The sequence below is a fragment of the Pteropus medius genome, unplaced genomic scaffold, assembly GCF_902729225.1.
Source record: "Pteropus medius unplaced genomic scaffold, Ma_sr-lr_union100, whole genome shotgun sequence".
In the NCBI taxonomy this organism is placed as follows: Eukaryota; Metazoa; Chordata; class Mammalia; order Chiroptera; family Pteropodidae; genus Pteropus; species Pteropus medius.
In genome coordinates, this window is record NW_024349804.1 from 5,982,104 (window position 1) to 5,997,477 (window position 15,374).

At 42.8% G+C, this 15,374-nt stretch overlaps 1 protein-coding gene and 1 pseudogene across 1 annotated transcript; one reads left to right on the forward strand and one right to left on the reverse strand.

The window, feature by feature from the left end:
- Positions 1-1,301: 1,301 nt before the first annotated feature.
- On the reverse strand, positions 1,302-9,436 carry MED28 (mediator complex subunit 28). Its single transcript, XM_039838122.1, has 4 exons — positions 9,252-9,436; positions 5,725-5,791; positions 4,742-4,854; positions 1,302-3,314 (listed from the first exon to the last, which is right to left on the reverse strand). The coding sequence occupies exons 1-4, from the start codon at positions 9,408-9,410 to the stop codon at positions 3,117-3,119; spliced, it is 537 nt and encodes a 178-aa protein (XP_039694056.1). The 5' UTR covers positions 9,411-9,436; the 3' UTR covers positions 1,302-3,116.
- On the forward strand, positions 3,806-3,923 carry LOC120582960 (uncharacterized; annotated as a pseudogene).
- Positions 9,437-15,374: the final 5,938 nt, after the last annotated feature.

Below are 15,374 nucleotides of genomic sequence, written 5' to 3' on the forward strand. Positions count from 1 at the left end.
TAACTGGATGTCTTAATCTTTTCTAGAAGGGCAGATTAGAGCAAGGATGAAGCCATAAATGGTTAAAAAAAAAAAAGTAGTGGTTACTCACTTTAGCCAGGAAGATGTTTGGTTATTTTGGGGATGGCACAGTGACCTTGTTTTTTTCTTTTTCCCTGTGCTTAGACAAAATTATGAAGTGGTTTTCCTGGTCCTACTTTATCATGGTCTCAGAGCAACTTTGTCCAAGGTTGGTATTCTGAAACAGTTTCTGTCCAACATGAGAGTAGGATGGCCACGCAGTGCTAGGCCAGCGCCTGGATGTTAGGGACAGGTCCCCTCCCCCTTCTTAGAGGAAACACCTGCATAAGATAAAGGGGAGAGGAAGCGGAGATGGGAGGGACCGTGGGACGAGGACGGAGGGTTGACAACCGAGAAGGGGGCCAAGGAGGATTTGGGAAAGGACAGCTCTGAGATCTGGCAGGGCTGACGGTGCTCCAGAGCATACTAAGAGCCCACTAAGGTCCCGTGCTGGGCAGAAGTGACCTGGCCCCGGTGACCGCACTGCACGTGGTCACTCCCAGAAAGCACATGGCCTTTGCTGGAACTCTGCGGCAGGTCCGCCGAGGCCAGAGCGTTGGCAACTGCATCCGCTCTCTCTAAAGGACTGAGCAGCACTCCTCCGTGGCCTCCACAGGCCCAGGCCCCAGCCCGCAGGAATGTCAACAATTAGAGGCTGGGTAGAAGAGGAAGCAGAAAAGGGGAGAAGTGTTAACGAGAATGAGTTCAAGTAAAGAAAATAAAGTGTCCACTTGATTTGGCCACAGCAAAATGGCTGGTAACTGTCACGAGCACAGTTGTGGTCACATGCGAGGGACAGATAGATGGCAGCCTGGAGTTGAAGGGAGGAGCAGGAGATGGAAAGAGCCACTCGAGCATCTAAGGGAACGTGGAGGGGAGCGGAGGAGATGAGGGACAGGGGACTCTTGTGACCAGCAGGGAACGGCCCAGTAGGTGGCGACACAAGGGTGGAAATCGCTCAAGGGCTTCAGGCCTGGAGAAGGCAACTGCCTGGGGCCAGGACACTTGGGGAAAGGCTGGTCTTACACAGGGAGGCACTTCAGCAGGTGGAATGGGAAGAAATAAAGATACCCTGAAGATGTGGGTCGGTTTATCATAATGGGAGAGGAGAAGCCTGGTCGATGGCTTGTTATTTTCTCATTGAAAGAGACAGCAGCTTAGAGAGTTGTCTATGATCGTCGACCAGCAAGATGTCGTTAAAAAGAAAAAAGATATTTACAAACAGACAAGACTGAAAACTATTTGACAGAAAACTTTTGAATTTAATAAAGATACAGCAATAACTGATACATATATTAATTCAAAATATTTTCACTAAGCACCAATTAGAAATAGTTCCTGAACTTTTCACCAAGAACCTCTTTGCCTAAAAGTTGTTTAGCTTTTAATCAGGAAATATAAAGCTGGTAAGTAGAGCTTCTAATTAGCATGACATGACCACATTAACCACCTTGAAATCATATAATGTGAGAAAAACAATTTTTAAAAACTTTGTTTAACCTATGCATTCTCACTGAGGGGACTTGCTGGCCTCAGGCTATATATCCTACATGCACAAACAAAAATGAGTAATAAGTGTTATGTATAAAAAATAATAGATGGTTCCTGTGCATTCAAAAGAAAATAATGTCTAATTCTCATGAAGGGCTCAGAGACAGAGATAAATTACTAACCCTCAAGAGAGAACCAAGCAAGATTGGTAGGAGACAGGAAGTATTCCTGTGTCCTGAGAGTGTGGCAGAGAGGGCATTCGGGGGCTTCAGGGACCAGGTGGCATCCAGGCCAGTGAGTGGATGCCATGCATGTGGGGAGGGGCCATCGAGGCTGGAGAAAACAAGGTGAGTCAGGAAACTGAGCCGCAGAGATACTGCCTGTGAAGACAGCGGTGCATTTGTTTTGGGTAAAGGGATGTGATCTAGTAAGAGATTGTAAACAACAGAGGAAGAAAAGCTTCCTCTAGGGAAAGCAGGACACAACACCAGTCTATTTCTCCGCGGCAGATCAGAGATCTGTGTGGCCCGTGTGACTAATAAAAGGGTAAGATGTCTCCCACACTCTAGGGCTCTGCGTCCCCTCTGTGGAGGGCACGAGCCAAAGGTAATGCTGCAGTCCACGCCCAGCCTGAGGCCCTGTCCCTTGGAACCAACACCATCCATCAGTAAGGCCCTTCCCCAATGGAAGACTTCTGCTCCAAAAAGCAAAACAAAAATAAAAGCAAACAAAACTCAAAAGAAGAGATAATCACAGTGAGCTTACACCCTCGAACTTCACCTGTGCCCAAAACATGCTGTTGAGAACAGGGTCTGTTTACTTAAACTGATTCATTAGTGCAGAAAGTTAAAAAAAATTTGGCAAATCACTGCTCCTACTACATCCCCCAACCCAAAAAAGTAAATAAACATCACAGAGAATATAAAGTTATCCCAAATAAAGTCAACGTCAGCTTAGATCCTAGTGTAATAGTACTACCCTAACCTAGGATATTAAATTCCTCTTCCGACCTATTTACAGAATATCCTCATTCTGAGAACTCTGGGAGCATTACATTATTGCATTAGATTCCTCCTCTTGAGGTAGTTCAAAGTCTCAAAACAGCAAGTTTACACATTTTTACATACAACCACATCAAAGGCCTACAAAAACCCTCACCTTCCAATTCACTGATAGGATCATACAAACTGTTCTTCCCTCAGATGACACAAACTCATTTAAAACTATAAATACAAAACTATACAAAAATTAAAAAATAACAAGCAGAAAAAAGAAATAAAAAGGGATCTGTAAGTAGCATCACACTAATAGCCTACATTTTGCTACAAACAAAAATTTACTTGATTTACCAAAGCTACACGCATTTTGTAAAGTACTGAAGAAATAACATCTTACAAAAATAGAGGGAAATTTTTAGGTGAGAGCATGAAACTAAAATCATCTCATTCGCTGGCAGAGTTCTTCTAAAATGTCACGTCCCCGAAAAGTGATGTTTGGCAAAAAAAACACCCCAAAACTGTATTTAGGTTGATTCACAGAGCAGCTCGCATCCAGATGGCCCTTACTCAGGTCTGCTTCATAGGCGCAGGGATGTTAGCAGACGCTTGCTCGAGGTAGGCCAAGGAGCCCTGAGGGATGTCGGCCGGCTTTTTGTGCTGCGCACTGACGTCCTCCAGCACCTGCTGCCAATGACGCAGCTTCGTCAAGTGCTTCTGGACCAGAGCATCTTTCCGCTGTAATTCATTCCTTAGCTCTGAGACATCCTAGGAACGAAGATGAAGTCAGAGCGAACACGTGAACAGTGACTACAGTTCCTGACTAGTTAAGAGCACTAAGAAGTAAATTCAAAACAAAGAAAAGCTATGAAACCATACTAAACCCATCACTCCGCTGGGCTCCGCTACTGAACAACCCAAAGCAACTCTTTCCAATGGCAGATGTCTGCTGAACACGGACTTCTTATTTTTAAATTATTTTCTTTAAATAAATAATATTCAAGTTAGAATATTCCAAAGTCTCAAAGGGCAGCCAAAAAGAAATCAATCTCTTTTCTATCCTGGTGCCCAGGTCCCCAGTATCTATGTCCAAAAGTCTACTGCTGAGAATTTAAAACTCGAAGAAACTGAAACACAAGATAAAAACTGTTTAAAAGAACCCGCAACCACAGTTCTATCATGTCAGGTTATGAAGTGTTAAAATCTCATTTTCAAGAGTCTTTTTTTCTGAAAACCATCGTTATAATTTCTTTATTAAGACCTAAGCCATGCCACCCTGAACACACCTGATCCCGTCTGATCTTGGAAGCTAAGCAGGGTCAGGCCTGGTTAGTACTTGGATGGGAGACTACCTAGGAAGAGCAGGTGCTGTAGGCGTTAATTTAAAAAAAAAGACCTGGCCTTGAACACATCTATGTTGTTACTCAAGTATTCAAATCAGGAATGACCTGACATGATGAAGTGTAAGAATATCACCCTACCATTCATCTTCTCGATAGTTATCTTTGAATAAAAAGAACAATTTTTAACTGGTTGGCTTGTGGGAGTAGTTACTTCAAAAACTGCCCCCATAGCAATCACCTCAATTGAATGAATTTAGCATTTTTCACCAGGAGCACCACAGGCCTTTTGGGCAGGACGACTCTTCCCTTGTCCACAATGCAGCGGGGCCCAACACAGTAAATGCCACTGAAGCTTTCCAGGCATCCTGGAAACCCCAACATCCTTCCAAATGCCCCGGGGTTTCAACAACTGAGATAGACGAAATCCTGAGTTTCAAGGAGCCTAGGACAGGACATTTAAATTTTAAAAGTCCTTGAACAAAACTCCACAGAGGCTATCCTGTGTGTACAGCCCTGAGTAAAGGCAACCGGAAATACAGAGATCACAGTTCCTGTCCAAATGAGCTCATCACCTACACAATAGGCTTTCAAACCTTTTCAAGCAGCAAAACCTTCCTTTTCTTCGGGAAAAATTTTCAGGAAAGTTCTGTGTGAAGCCCTGCTTCCCCGACTCCCCTTTATTCTAACCTGTGCAGGTTGTCACCAGCAATGACAACTAGCAACATTCATATTCAATCTATAAAGCCCTACTAGAACTAGTGTGAAAAGAGTTTTCACTTAAAATCATTTAAAGCAGATGGAATCCTGATAACATGTGCTCTTCCTAAGAAGCTGAGAAAACTGAGTTCATACCTCTTTGATAACTTGCTCTGGTTTCTGGACAGATAACTGCAATCTTTTCTGTAGGAAAAAACATTCTGTCTGTCTTGCAATATCCAGAAATTTCTGGATACACTGATCGACACCTTAAAAAAAAAAAAAAAAAGACCAAAATATTAAATCAAGAAAAACACTAGACAAAATATCTCCCTCATAAAGGAACAGTCAGAATATCAAAAACAGCACCTTCTCAAAGATGCAATCTAGGATTTTAATCTTGGCCACAGCAATAATACTAACCCCTAAACCCATGTGTTAACCAACATTAAAAACAGCAAATGATTTGTATTTTTATCATGTGAATAAGAGACTTATAAAATAAAAGTTCTTCTGAAGAAAGACAATGAGTTCTTCTAAAAATGACAATCCAGAGTTCCAGCAATTAGTATGATTTCCAGTTAAAATGTAACTTTTAAAATATAGTACATAGAAATCAGAAGCACTGGTCACCTCTGGGGACAGAACTTGGGCAAGGAGTGGAAAGTACATGAGACTTCTGTTACACCTATTCAATATATTATCAAAACTTATTTTACTTTATATTTTATTTTTTTTTAGGCGAGGCAACCCTTGATTGACCTCACAGATTGCAAGGACCTTGTCAGCTTACAATCTCTTATTTTATTAAATTTTTTACGCCTACAGCACCTGGTCTTCCTAGATGGTCTCCCATCCAAGTAATAACCAGGTCCAACGCAACACTTATTTTAAAAGCAGTACACACTATTGGTCTTCTTTGTCCTACTACCAATATGTAAAGCTCACATAAGTGGTTCATCATGACTTAAAATGTCAATTAATAAACTGAACAGAGAACGAGCAATATATAGAGATAATCTGCATAAATCTTATTCCCTGGAAAACTTCTCTTAGGGTACAAGAAGGACTGAAACACACAAAGTGTAAAGACAGCGATGTGGAATCTTGCTAACACTGTCTACAAAAGGGATTCTTACCAGTTCGAATTTCTTCCTGATCCGTGCCATTGACATAGTCCTGACTCACCAGAGAAGCAAAGCAAGCCTGTGTGATTAAAACATACCACAAAAGGAAAACATGTCACGTCAAAAATCTTACTTCAGAGTTAAGAAATAACTTTTCTTGAAGTCAGTCAATGAGTTGCTAGCATCTGGGTTTGCACACCAGATAACAAGACATCATGCTAATGAAGAAACCTGGTAAACTGACTCCATTAGCTCCATGGAGAAAGAGCCCATAAATGAGGCATGTGGTGTTTGCCAGCACCTCCATCTGCCTCTCTCCTACCACCCACTCCCTTTCCCCCTCTCATTCCACCCTACTCCAGTCCTACCCATAGTCCCTCCCTCAGGTGCTCACGTGACTTGCATCACCCATTCAGGACTCAGGTCAATCATCACCTCCTCAGAGAGACCACATCTGGCTGCTCTTTTGAAATAGTACCCCTCTATCCTCAAGCCCAGCTTTTTGCTTTGTTTCATTTTTTGTTTTTTTATTGTTTTTCACACAGTTAATTGACATCATCCCATTCTTCTAGTCCATTATTAGCCGTCCCCTCTGAGCAGGTGGGAATTTTGCTTGTCTTGTTCGCTATATGCCTAGTGTGGGACTATTGCTTGGCAGAAAGTGGGTGCTCAATAAACACATGCTAATGACTGACTGGGTGGCCCAAAAGAAAAACAAAGTTGGTGTCACATGGATAAACAAGTCCCAAAGAGGGAGTTCTCTCTATAAAACAACAATGATCCAGATGCATAAGTGATTCAGCCAAGGAGTTCTTCACACTGGCTACTCTGAGGAAATGGACAAAGAAGGCCTAACAGGGTGGCGGGGCCAGAAAGAGAACAGGAGAGGCTTGGGGGAGCAGGGGTCAGAACAGAAGCCTCAAATCTCAGGAAGGCAGAGCCCAGCCAGCAGTAAGCGAACTATACTTGGTTTAAGGCAAGCAGATCTGGGCCCGAATTTAGGCCATCAACTAGATGTGAGGGCCCTTCTCCTGCCTGCGGTTGCCCCATTTGACTTACAGAGAAAAAATCACAGGACTCTCGCTGAGAAAGCCCTGCAACAGCTCAACAAATCAGAAAAGCAGACTGCCCATTCTGTGTAATACTTTGAAAGGTGACTCCTGTTGGATTTGGGATATGAGTAGGGTGTCCTGCTTTATGAATCTTGTGGCTACTGGAAAACGTCCCATCCAGGAGACCAACTAGTCACAAACTGGCCAGCGAAGCTGGGGCTGCTCCTGCAGAGCCAGGCAGCAGGGCCACCAGACAGTGGGAGAAAACCTGATCTCAGGAATTTTAGTTCCCTCTTCCTCCTTAAACACACACACACACACACACACACACACACACACACACACACACACAGGCCTTTATCAAGAGTTGGACAGTTGTATAGAGAAGAAAACGTGTGGAAGTCTATAAAAAGAATCTCCTTTTTAGAAATACTCCTAAGACAGAAGCCTTTGCCTGTAAAGTCAGGAGGCCCAAATGCTAATCTTCATTTCCACGAACTCAGGGTTTGGCTCTGGGCAAGTTACTTCCCCTCTCTGAGCCTCAGTTTCTTCATCTGTAAAAGGAAGGGAGGATCTCCAAGGTTCCCTCCCACAACAAGAGTGCATGACCTCAACAAACTCATTCCATCAAAGAGTATTTACTAAGCAAACTAGAACGAGCAAGCCAAAGACCTCACGGGGGAGGCGGCACTGAAAGAGAAATGAAAAGTGGGCAAGCAGGTGTCACGCGCCACTGGAGGTTGTGGGAAAAGAGGTCCACGCAGACCTCACGGAAGGAAACACAAAATGAAAATGTGGTCTCTGAGCTGAGTCTTGACAGGAGACTAGGTGGGTGATCACCCAGCATGGGAGGGCCCAAGCAGCGCCTCTCCCACTCCCACGTAGCTAAGTCCAAATGCCCCTTTGGGTTTTACTTTCTCTGCAAAGTCTTTGACAAGCCACGGCCACGGATGCTCTTATGGAATTCTGGGTTTCTTCTCTCAGAGCATGGGTCCCACGGCACTGCAGTGGCCTACCATTTATCTGTTTCTTCCACAGCAATGTCATGAGCTCCTTGAAGGCAGGGACTGTTTTGTTCTGTGTTCTTAGCACCCAGGACAGGGCCTGACACACACCAGGCTCCTTCAATGCTTGACAAGTATTCATCAAGTATTTATTATCTGCTACCACCGTACTAGTACTACGGAGGGGGCAAGAGATGGTCTTTGACTTCGTAGAGCCTGGCTCGTGGTGAATGCTAGTAAGAGTATCACGGACAGGTCACTGAAGAAGTGTTGTGTGAGCTGGGATGGGACCTGGAAGCCCAAAGGGAAAACAAATGGCATATGCAGAAAAAGTCTTGAGAGACCAAAATAAGAAGAGATGGGTTCAAAGCTGAGACTTGAACATGCAGAGCTGGGGAGACCATAGTAAAGCTCCTGGTCTTATCCCAAGAGGCACAGACAGCCACTAAAGGTTTAAGCATTAGGGCGCTCGCTGGTGGTCAACTTTGGCCAAAGCTTCTACAGGGCCAACTGTCTTTCAGCAAGCACTCGTGAGCCAGAGCCACTTCACCTCAATGCTAGATGCTGTTCTAAAGCTTACCCATGGCCTTTCTTTATGGCTTGGCACCTTTAAATTAGTTATCTCCAAACTTCTGACGGTACACTCCATCAGTAAAAGCATTCTGCCCATGCAGCCCCAATTTTGGTCATTTACAAACTAAATCTCTATGCTACTGTAGTATCACATAGCTATAGCATAAAACTCACATGAACAGGATTTTCAGTATTTAAAATACTGAAAAGGTCACTCCGATTAGAAGTTATTTTATTTCTATATAACAATGGCTCATCTTCCCCTTTAGAGACTACCGGAAGCAACCAAAGCAATTATTTTTACCTCTCCTTTGTCTACCACCGCTCCCCATCTTCCTGGCTACAGAGTGCACACCTTCGGCTGAACTCAGATTTTGGGTCATCTATGCTTCGCTCCCCCTGGAACGTCCAGCTTTCCTCCTTCCTCGGCCCCTAGTAACAAGTTTCGCACAACTTTTAAATAAATCTGTTGCAGCACCAAGAGTCCCATCGCTTTCGGACCGCTTAAGGGGGAAGCCCAACGGAAAAGCTACAGGACTAGCAGTGTAACAGTGAGCTCCAGAGAGGCCAGGCCCGTACTAAACACGCAGGAAAGGAGGCTCAGAGATGGGAACACACACCGGGTGGGCGGAGATCAGCTGAATGGGAACCTAAATGTCTTAAGGTGGGGGAAACTTCAAGCCCACGCGCCTCCAGAAACGTCACGTTTGCGCGTCTCTGCCAGCAGACCTAAGTAGACTAGTGGCCAACACTTATTGTGGAGACGAAATCAAGTGTCCTATATTCTCTGAGCCAGTTTCCCCATTTGTAAGTCGAGTGCGGGGATCGCTGAAGGAGATAACCTGCGCGTGCGCGGTTTACATCTCAGGAAAGAAAAGCGGCTAAAACAGAAATCCACTTCTCATTTTACCTCGAAAGACGACTCCAACTCATCCACCAAGGTACTCGGAGAAGATCTCGGAGCGCCCGGAGCGGCCTGAAGAAGCGAAGCCTGGCCCGGGAGTCCCGGCGGGGGTAGTGGGGGTCCGGGCGGCTGCCCAGAGAACATACCTCCCAGCGGAGCCGCCATTTCTGAAAAGGGGCGGAGCCACTGCGCCTGCGCAGCAGCAGGCGCCCGGGACACGTGACTGCGCTGGTCAGGTGACAGCCCGGGGCACCTGGATAGGTCTGTCGGGCGCCAGTGAAGCTGAATGTGTGGTGGTTTCGTTTCTTCTTCCTTCTCGGCCCTCAGGCCGCCTGGCGTTTCCGTTTATTTTTATTGAGAGTTGACGTCTTTGACTGGATTTGACACAGTTCTGTGGAGAGGCGAATCAGTCACTACGCGGAGCGAGCCCTTCCCCGGAGTCAGGATAGGGCTCTGCCGCCCTTACCCTTAACGCTGGGAGTGACTTTGGCCCACAGTCTTTCTCCGGACTCAGTTTATTCGCTGATAAAAGGAGGGAGGCACCCATTCATTCCACAAACATTTATTGAAAGTTTATTGGGTACCAATTACTAATCCGATAACCAGGAGGAACAGGCAAAGTGCCGCCTAAATTCTTTCTAGGGAGAGGTAACAAAAATGACTTTTTAAATTTTTTAAATTTATTTTTTATTATGGTGACATTGGTTAACAAAAACCAGTAAGTTTCTTGTGTACAATTCCACAGTAAGACATATAAATATAAAATATATATATATATATATATGTCATTGTGCGTTCACCGCCAATAGTTAGATTTCTTTCTGTTACCATATATTTGACCCCTTTTACCCCCATCTACCTCCCCGTCCCTCTACCCCGCTACCCTCTGGTAACCACTAGTCTATTGTCCATGTCCATGAGTCTCTGTTTGTCCTGTTCAGTTTTTGCTTTTAGGTTTATATCCCACATATAAGTGATATCATGTGATTTTCAACTTTCACTGTCTGGCTTATTTTGTTTAGCATGACTATGTCAAGGTCCATCCATGTTGTTGCAAATGGCAGTATTTCATCTCTTCTTATGGCTGAGTAATAGTCCATTGTATATACATACCACATCTTCTTTAGCCAAACATCTAGCACAGGACACTTCGGTTGCTTCCATGTCCTGGCCACTGTGAATAATGCTGCTATGAACATTGGTGTGTAGATAACTTTTCGGATGTGGGTTTTCAAGTCTTTGGGGTAAATACCCAGTAGAGAGATTACTGGGTCATGTGGTGGATCATTCTTAATTTTTTGAGGAACCTCCATACTATTTTCCATAGTGGCCGTACCAATTTGCAGTCCCACCAGCAGTATATGAGGGTTCCTTTTTCTCCACATCCTCTCCAACACTTGTTATTTCTTGTCCTATTGGTTTTAGCTATTCTAACAGGTATGAGATGGTATCTCACTGTGGTTTTGATTTGCATTTCCCTAATAGCTAGCGATGTTGAGCATCCTTTCATATAGTTGTTGGCCATTTGTATGTTTTCCTGGGGGAAGTGTCTGTTCAGATCGTCTGCCCATTTTTTAATTGGATTATTTGGGGGTTTTTTTGTTAGTGAGTTGTGTGAGTTCTTTGCAAGTGCCTTATCCGAGGCATTGCTTGCAAATATACTTTCCCATTTGGTTGTCTCTTTACCTTGTTGATGATTTCTTTTGCTGAGAAGCTTTTTAGTTTGATGTAGTCCCATTCATTTATTTTTGCTTTTACTTCCCTTGCCTTTGAGGTCAAATTCATAAACTCCTCTTTAAGTCCAAGGTCCATGAGTTTAGTTTCTATGTTTTCTTCTGTGCAATTTATTGTTTCAGGTCTTATATTCAGGTCCTTAACCTATTTTGAGTTAATTTTGGTGTGTGGTGATAGACAGCAGTCTAGTTTCATTCTTTTGCAGGTGGCTTTCCAGCTTTTCTAGCACCATTTATTGAAGAGGCTTTCTTTTCTCCACTGTATGTTTTTGGCTCTTTTGTCAAAAATTATTTGCCCATATAAATCTGGGTTTACTTTTGGATTCTCAATTCTATTCCACTGGTCTGTATGTTTGTTTTTCTGCCAATGCCATGCTGTTTTGATTATTGTTGCTTTCTAGTATAATTTGGGATCTTGCAGAGTGATGCCTCCAGACTTGTTCTTTTTTCTCAGGATGGCTGTGGTGATTTGAGGTCTTTAGTGCTTCCATACAAATTTGATGATTTATTGTTCTATTTCTTTGAAAAATGCCGATGGGATTTTGTTGGAGATTGCATTAAATCTGTATAATGCTTTAGGTAATACGGTCATTTTAACTATGTTGATTCTTCCAATCCAAGAACACAGAATATCTTTCCATCTCTTTGTGTCTTCTTCGATTTCTTTTAATAGGGTCTTATAGTTTTCATTTTATAGGTCCTTCACATGTTTCGTTAGATTTATTCCTAGGTATTTCATTCTTTTTGTTGCAAGTGCAAAAGGAATTATTTTTTCCACTTCTTTTTCTGACACTTCATTATTAGAGTATAGGAACGCTATGGATTTTTAAACATTGATTTTGTATCTAGAGACTTTACTGTATTTGCTTATTGTTTCTAGTAGTGTTCTTGTGGTCTTTAGGATTCTCTATATAAAGAATCATGTCATCTGCAAATAGTGACAGTTTGACTTCTTCATTTCCTATTTAGATGGCTTTTGTATCTTTCTCTTGCCTGATTTCCCTTGCTAGGACCTCCAATGTTATGTCGAATAACAGTGGCAATACTGGACAGCCTTGTCTCGTTCCTGATCTTAGAGGAAATGTTTTTAGTTTTTCACCGTTAAGTATAATGTTGGCTGATGGTTTGTCATAGATGGCCTTTATTATGTGAAGGTACTTTCCTTCTATACCAATTTTGTTAAGTGTTTTGATTATAAATGGATGCTGTATCTTGTTGAAGGCTTTTTCTGCATCTATTGATATGATCATACGATTCTTATATTTTAATTTGGTTTTTGTGGTGTATCACATTAATCAGTTTGCATATGTTGAACCATCCCTGTGCGCCCCTGGGACGAAGCCCATTTGATCATGGTGTGTAATCTTTTTAATGTGTTCCTGTATTTGGTTTGCTAGTATCTTATTTAGGATTTTGAATCTGTGTTCATGAGAGATATTGGTCTGTAGTTTTCTTTTTTGTGTTATCTTTACCAGGTTTTGGTATCAGGGTAATACTGGCCTCATAAAAATGAATTGGGAAATATTGCCTCCTCTTCAATTTTTTGGAAGAGTTTGAGGAAAGTAGGTATTAAATCTTCTTTGAATGTTTGGTAGAATTCACTGGTGAAGCCATCTGGTCCTGGACTTTTACTTTTTGGTAGATTTTTGATGATTGTTTCAATTTCCATACTGCTGATCAGTCTATTTAGATTTTCCAGTTCTATTTGGTTGTTTTTAAAGGTTTCAGTCTCCTTGCTAAAAAAACTTGTTCTGCTCATCTAGTTGTTTTTCAATTCCTGGAATTGTTGATATGAATTATTTTGGATCTCATCGAATTTTTTCAGAAGTACCATCCAGAATTCTCTGTCCTTTAAGTCACATATTTTTATGTCTTTAAGCTTATTTTCTAGAGATTTTTCCCTTTCTTTTGAGCTGCCTTGTCAACTTGGTTGTTCATGGTGTTTAATGGACTATTTCTCTGCCTGGGCATTAATGGAAGTGTATTTTTTTTTTTTTTTCCAGAAAGAGGATTTAGGAAATAAAGCTCTTTTTTTTTTTTAGCCTATTGATAAGAAGGTGTTTTTCTTTTGGTTTCCAGTAGGTAGTGTCTAATCTTCTTTGACCCTCGTTTTATATAAAGTCTTAATAATACCTTTTTTTTCTTATAAATATTCAATCACGCTCATCACCCTCAGTCCCAGTCCCTGTCAGTGTTAGCACCAGTTTGGTTGCATTTGCTCAGATTCCTCTGGGGCTCTGTGGTGTTCTGTCTTGGAGGATATGGGGGGAGGAGCCCTCTGGGTTAGGGGATGGGGGCTGCAGCTCCGCCTCTTGTTATGCAACTGAGACTGGTAATAATCAGCTGTTGCTGCTCTACCATCCCCAATTCTCTGCTTTCTCCCCTGATCCCCGGGCACTGCTGCTGTGTGGAGCTAATAGCTCTCTCAGGCAGGGCTGTTCAGGGAACCTGCCACACTTTCTCGCCTCCTTCTCCTGCAGGGAGCTCGGGCTGCAAGAGGCAGCTTCATTGTTTCTCTCGGCTACCACTGGACTCCCGCGTTCTGACCTGTAATATCTTATTCGTAGATCCCTTGCTCAGACATGCTTGTGTGCAGGTTGGGTGTTTTTTGTTGAGTTTTAGATGTTCAGCTTATCGTTGTTTCAAGAGGAGAGATCTGGGGGCATCTCTCACTCCACCATGCTTCTGACGTCCACAAAAAAGACTTAACATTGTTGAGGCTCCCTATGTATGTGCCTGGCACTGTTCCTGTTAGATATTTATGGTTACATCAAAGAGAAAGTCACTATGCTAATATTTTAATAACTTGGTTTTCACATTTGCTTATTCATCTTTTCAGAAGTATTTTTTTCATTATAATTTTACAGTTATATATGTGATAACCCAGCACATTTATTGAGTCCTCCATGTCCCAGGTACTATTTGATGATCCATGGATTACAGCAATCACCCCATGTCTCTGCCCTTGTAGTTTAGTATTGTTTTCCTGGGACAGAGGCATATCAAATACATGAGTACATGTAAGTACATATAGAAAAATCATGCAGAGATAAGTGCTAAGATGAAAAATGAAACCCGGTCGGGATAGCTAGTGACGGATTTGAGATAGGAGGTTGGAGGAGGCCTCTCCAGGAAGATCTGCACTGGAGAGACGAGTGAGATTTTAACTAGGAAAGCTTTCTAGACAGGGGGGTGCCTGGCATTTGTTTAAGGAACCACGGAAAAGCCAACGGGGTTGGCTTTTTGAGTGAGGCAGGGCAGAAGTGGTTGGAGAAAAAGGGACTCTCATTTTCCAGTCTTAGATCAAAGGTCATCTTCCTAGCCTCGATCGAAATTAGACCTACACTCTCAGCCACTTTACCCTGTTTAATTTTCTTCACAACACTTAAACATTATCTGCAATTATCTTGTTTGATTTCTTCATTGAGTAAGTCGCCTTACACATATGCACACACCAGCCGGGATGCAAGCTCCATGAGATCAGGGCCTGCCTTCTTCTCCTGTACTCCCAGTAGCAAGAATTGCATCTGGCATAAAATAATATTGTTGATCGAATGAACAAAAATAGAATGCCAAGAGGGAACTAGTCTACTTCAGCAGTTCTCAAACTTTTTCGGGTCTCAGGACCCCTTTACTTTACATCCCTGAAACTTATTGAGGACCCTAAATCTTTTTGTTTTTGTGGGTTATGTCAGCCAATATTTACCTATTAAAACTGAAAATTTAAAAAATCCATTCGAAACCCTTATGTCGACATAATTAAAACTATAGCTAGGGGTACGCCTGTATCTCATGGACTGTGGATCATGCTTACCTAACCGTGAGTGTGTTGCCTGAGAGCATGGTCGGTGGTAACTCTTAGATTCACCCCAGAATAGAGCACAGATGAAGCATTTGGATTTTGCCGAAAACAAGGATATATAAAATGGGAGAATGTGCCTCGGAAATGTTACTGGGAAAGAGCTAACACACGTAGGCAGTTGAATTCAGTGCCTCACACAGACTGTAACACAGAAAAGACAAGTGGCATGATGTAATTTGTTTAAAAAGTCTCTCTCCACTGGTACAGAAAACGGAAGCGAGCAAGCGGAGGCAGGGCCAGAAAAGCAGTAATCTAGGATTATTAATCTAGTAATCCGTAAAGAGAGGATGGTGATTTGTACTAGGGCAATTGAGGTAGATGGCAGAGGTGGTGTGAGATATGGTCAAGCTCCATGATTTGCTTAGCAAAAAAGCCAACTGTCTGGGAATGGAATGTGTAGTGGGATTTGATTGACTTATCTGCAGACAGGGTTTAAGCCAACGTTACCCTAGGATCATGATGAAAGTGAGGGGCCCAAAGCTAAGAGCGGCAGAGCTACAGTAAGAGTATGGCCAGCAGCTGAGAAAGGGCCCC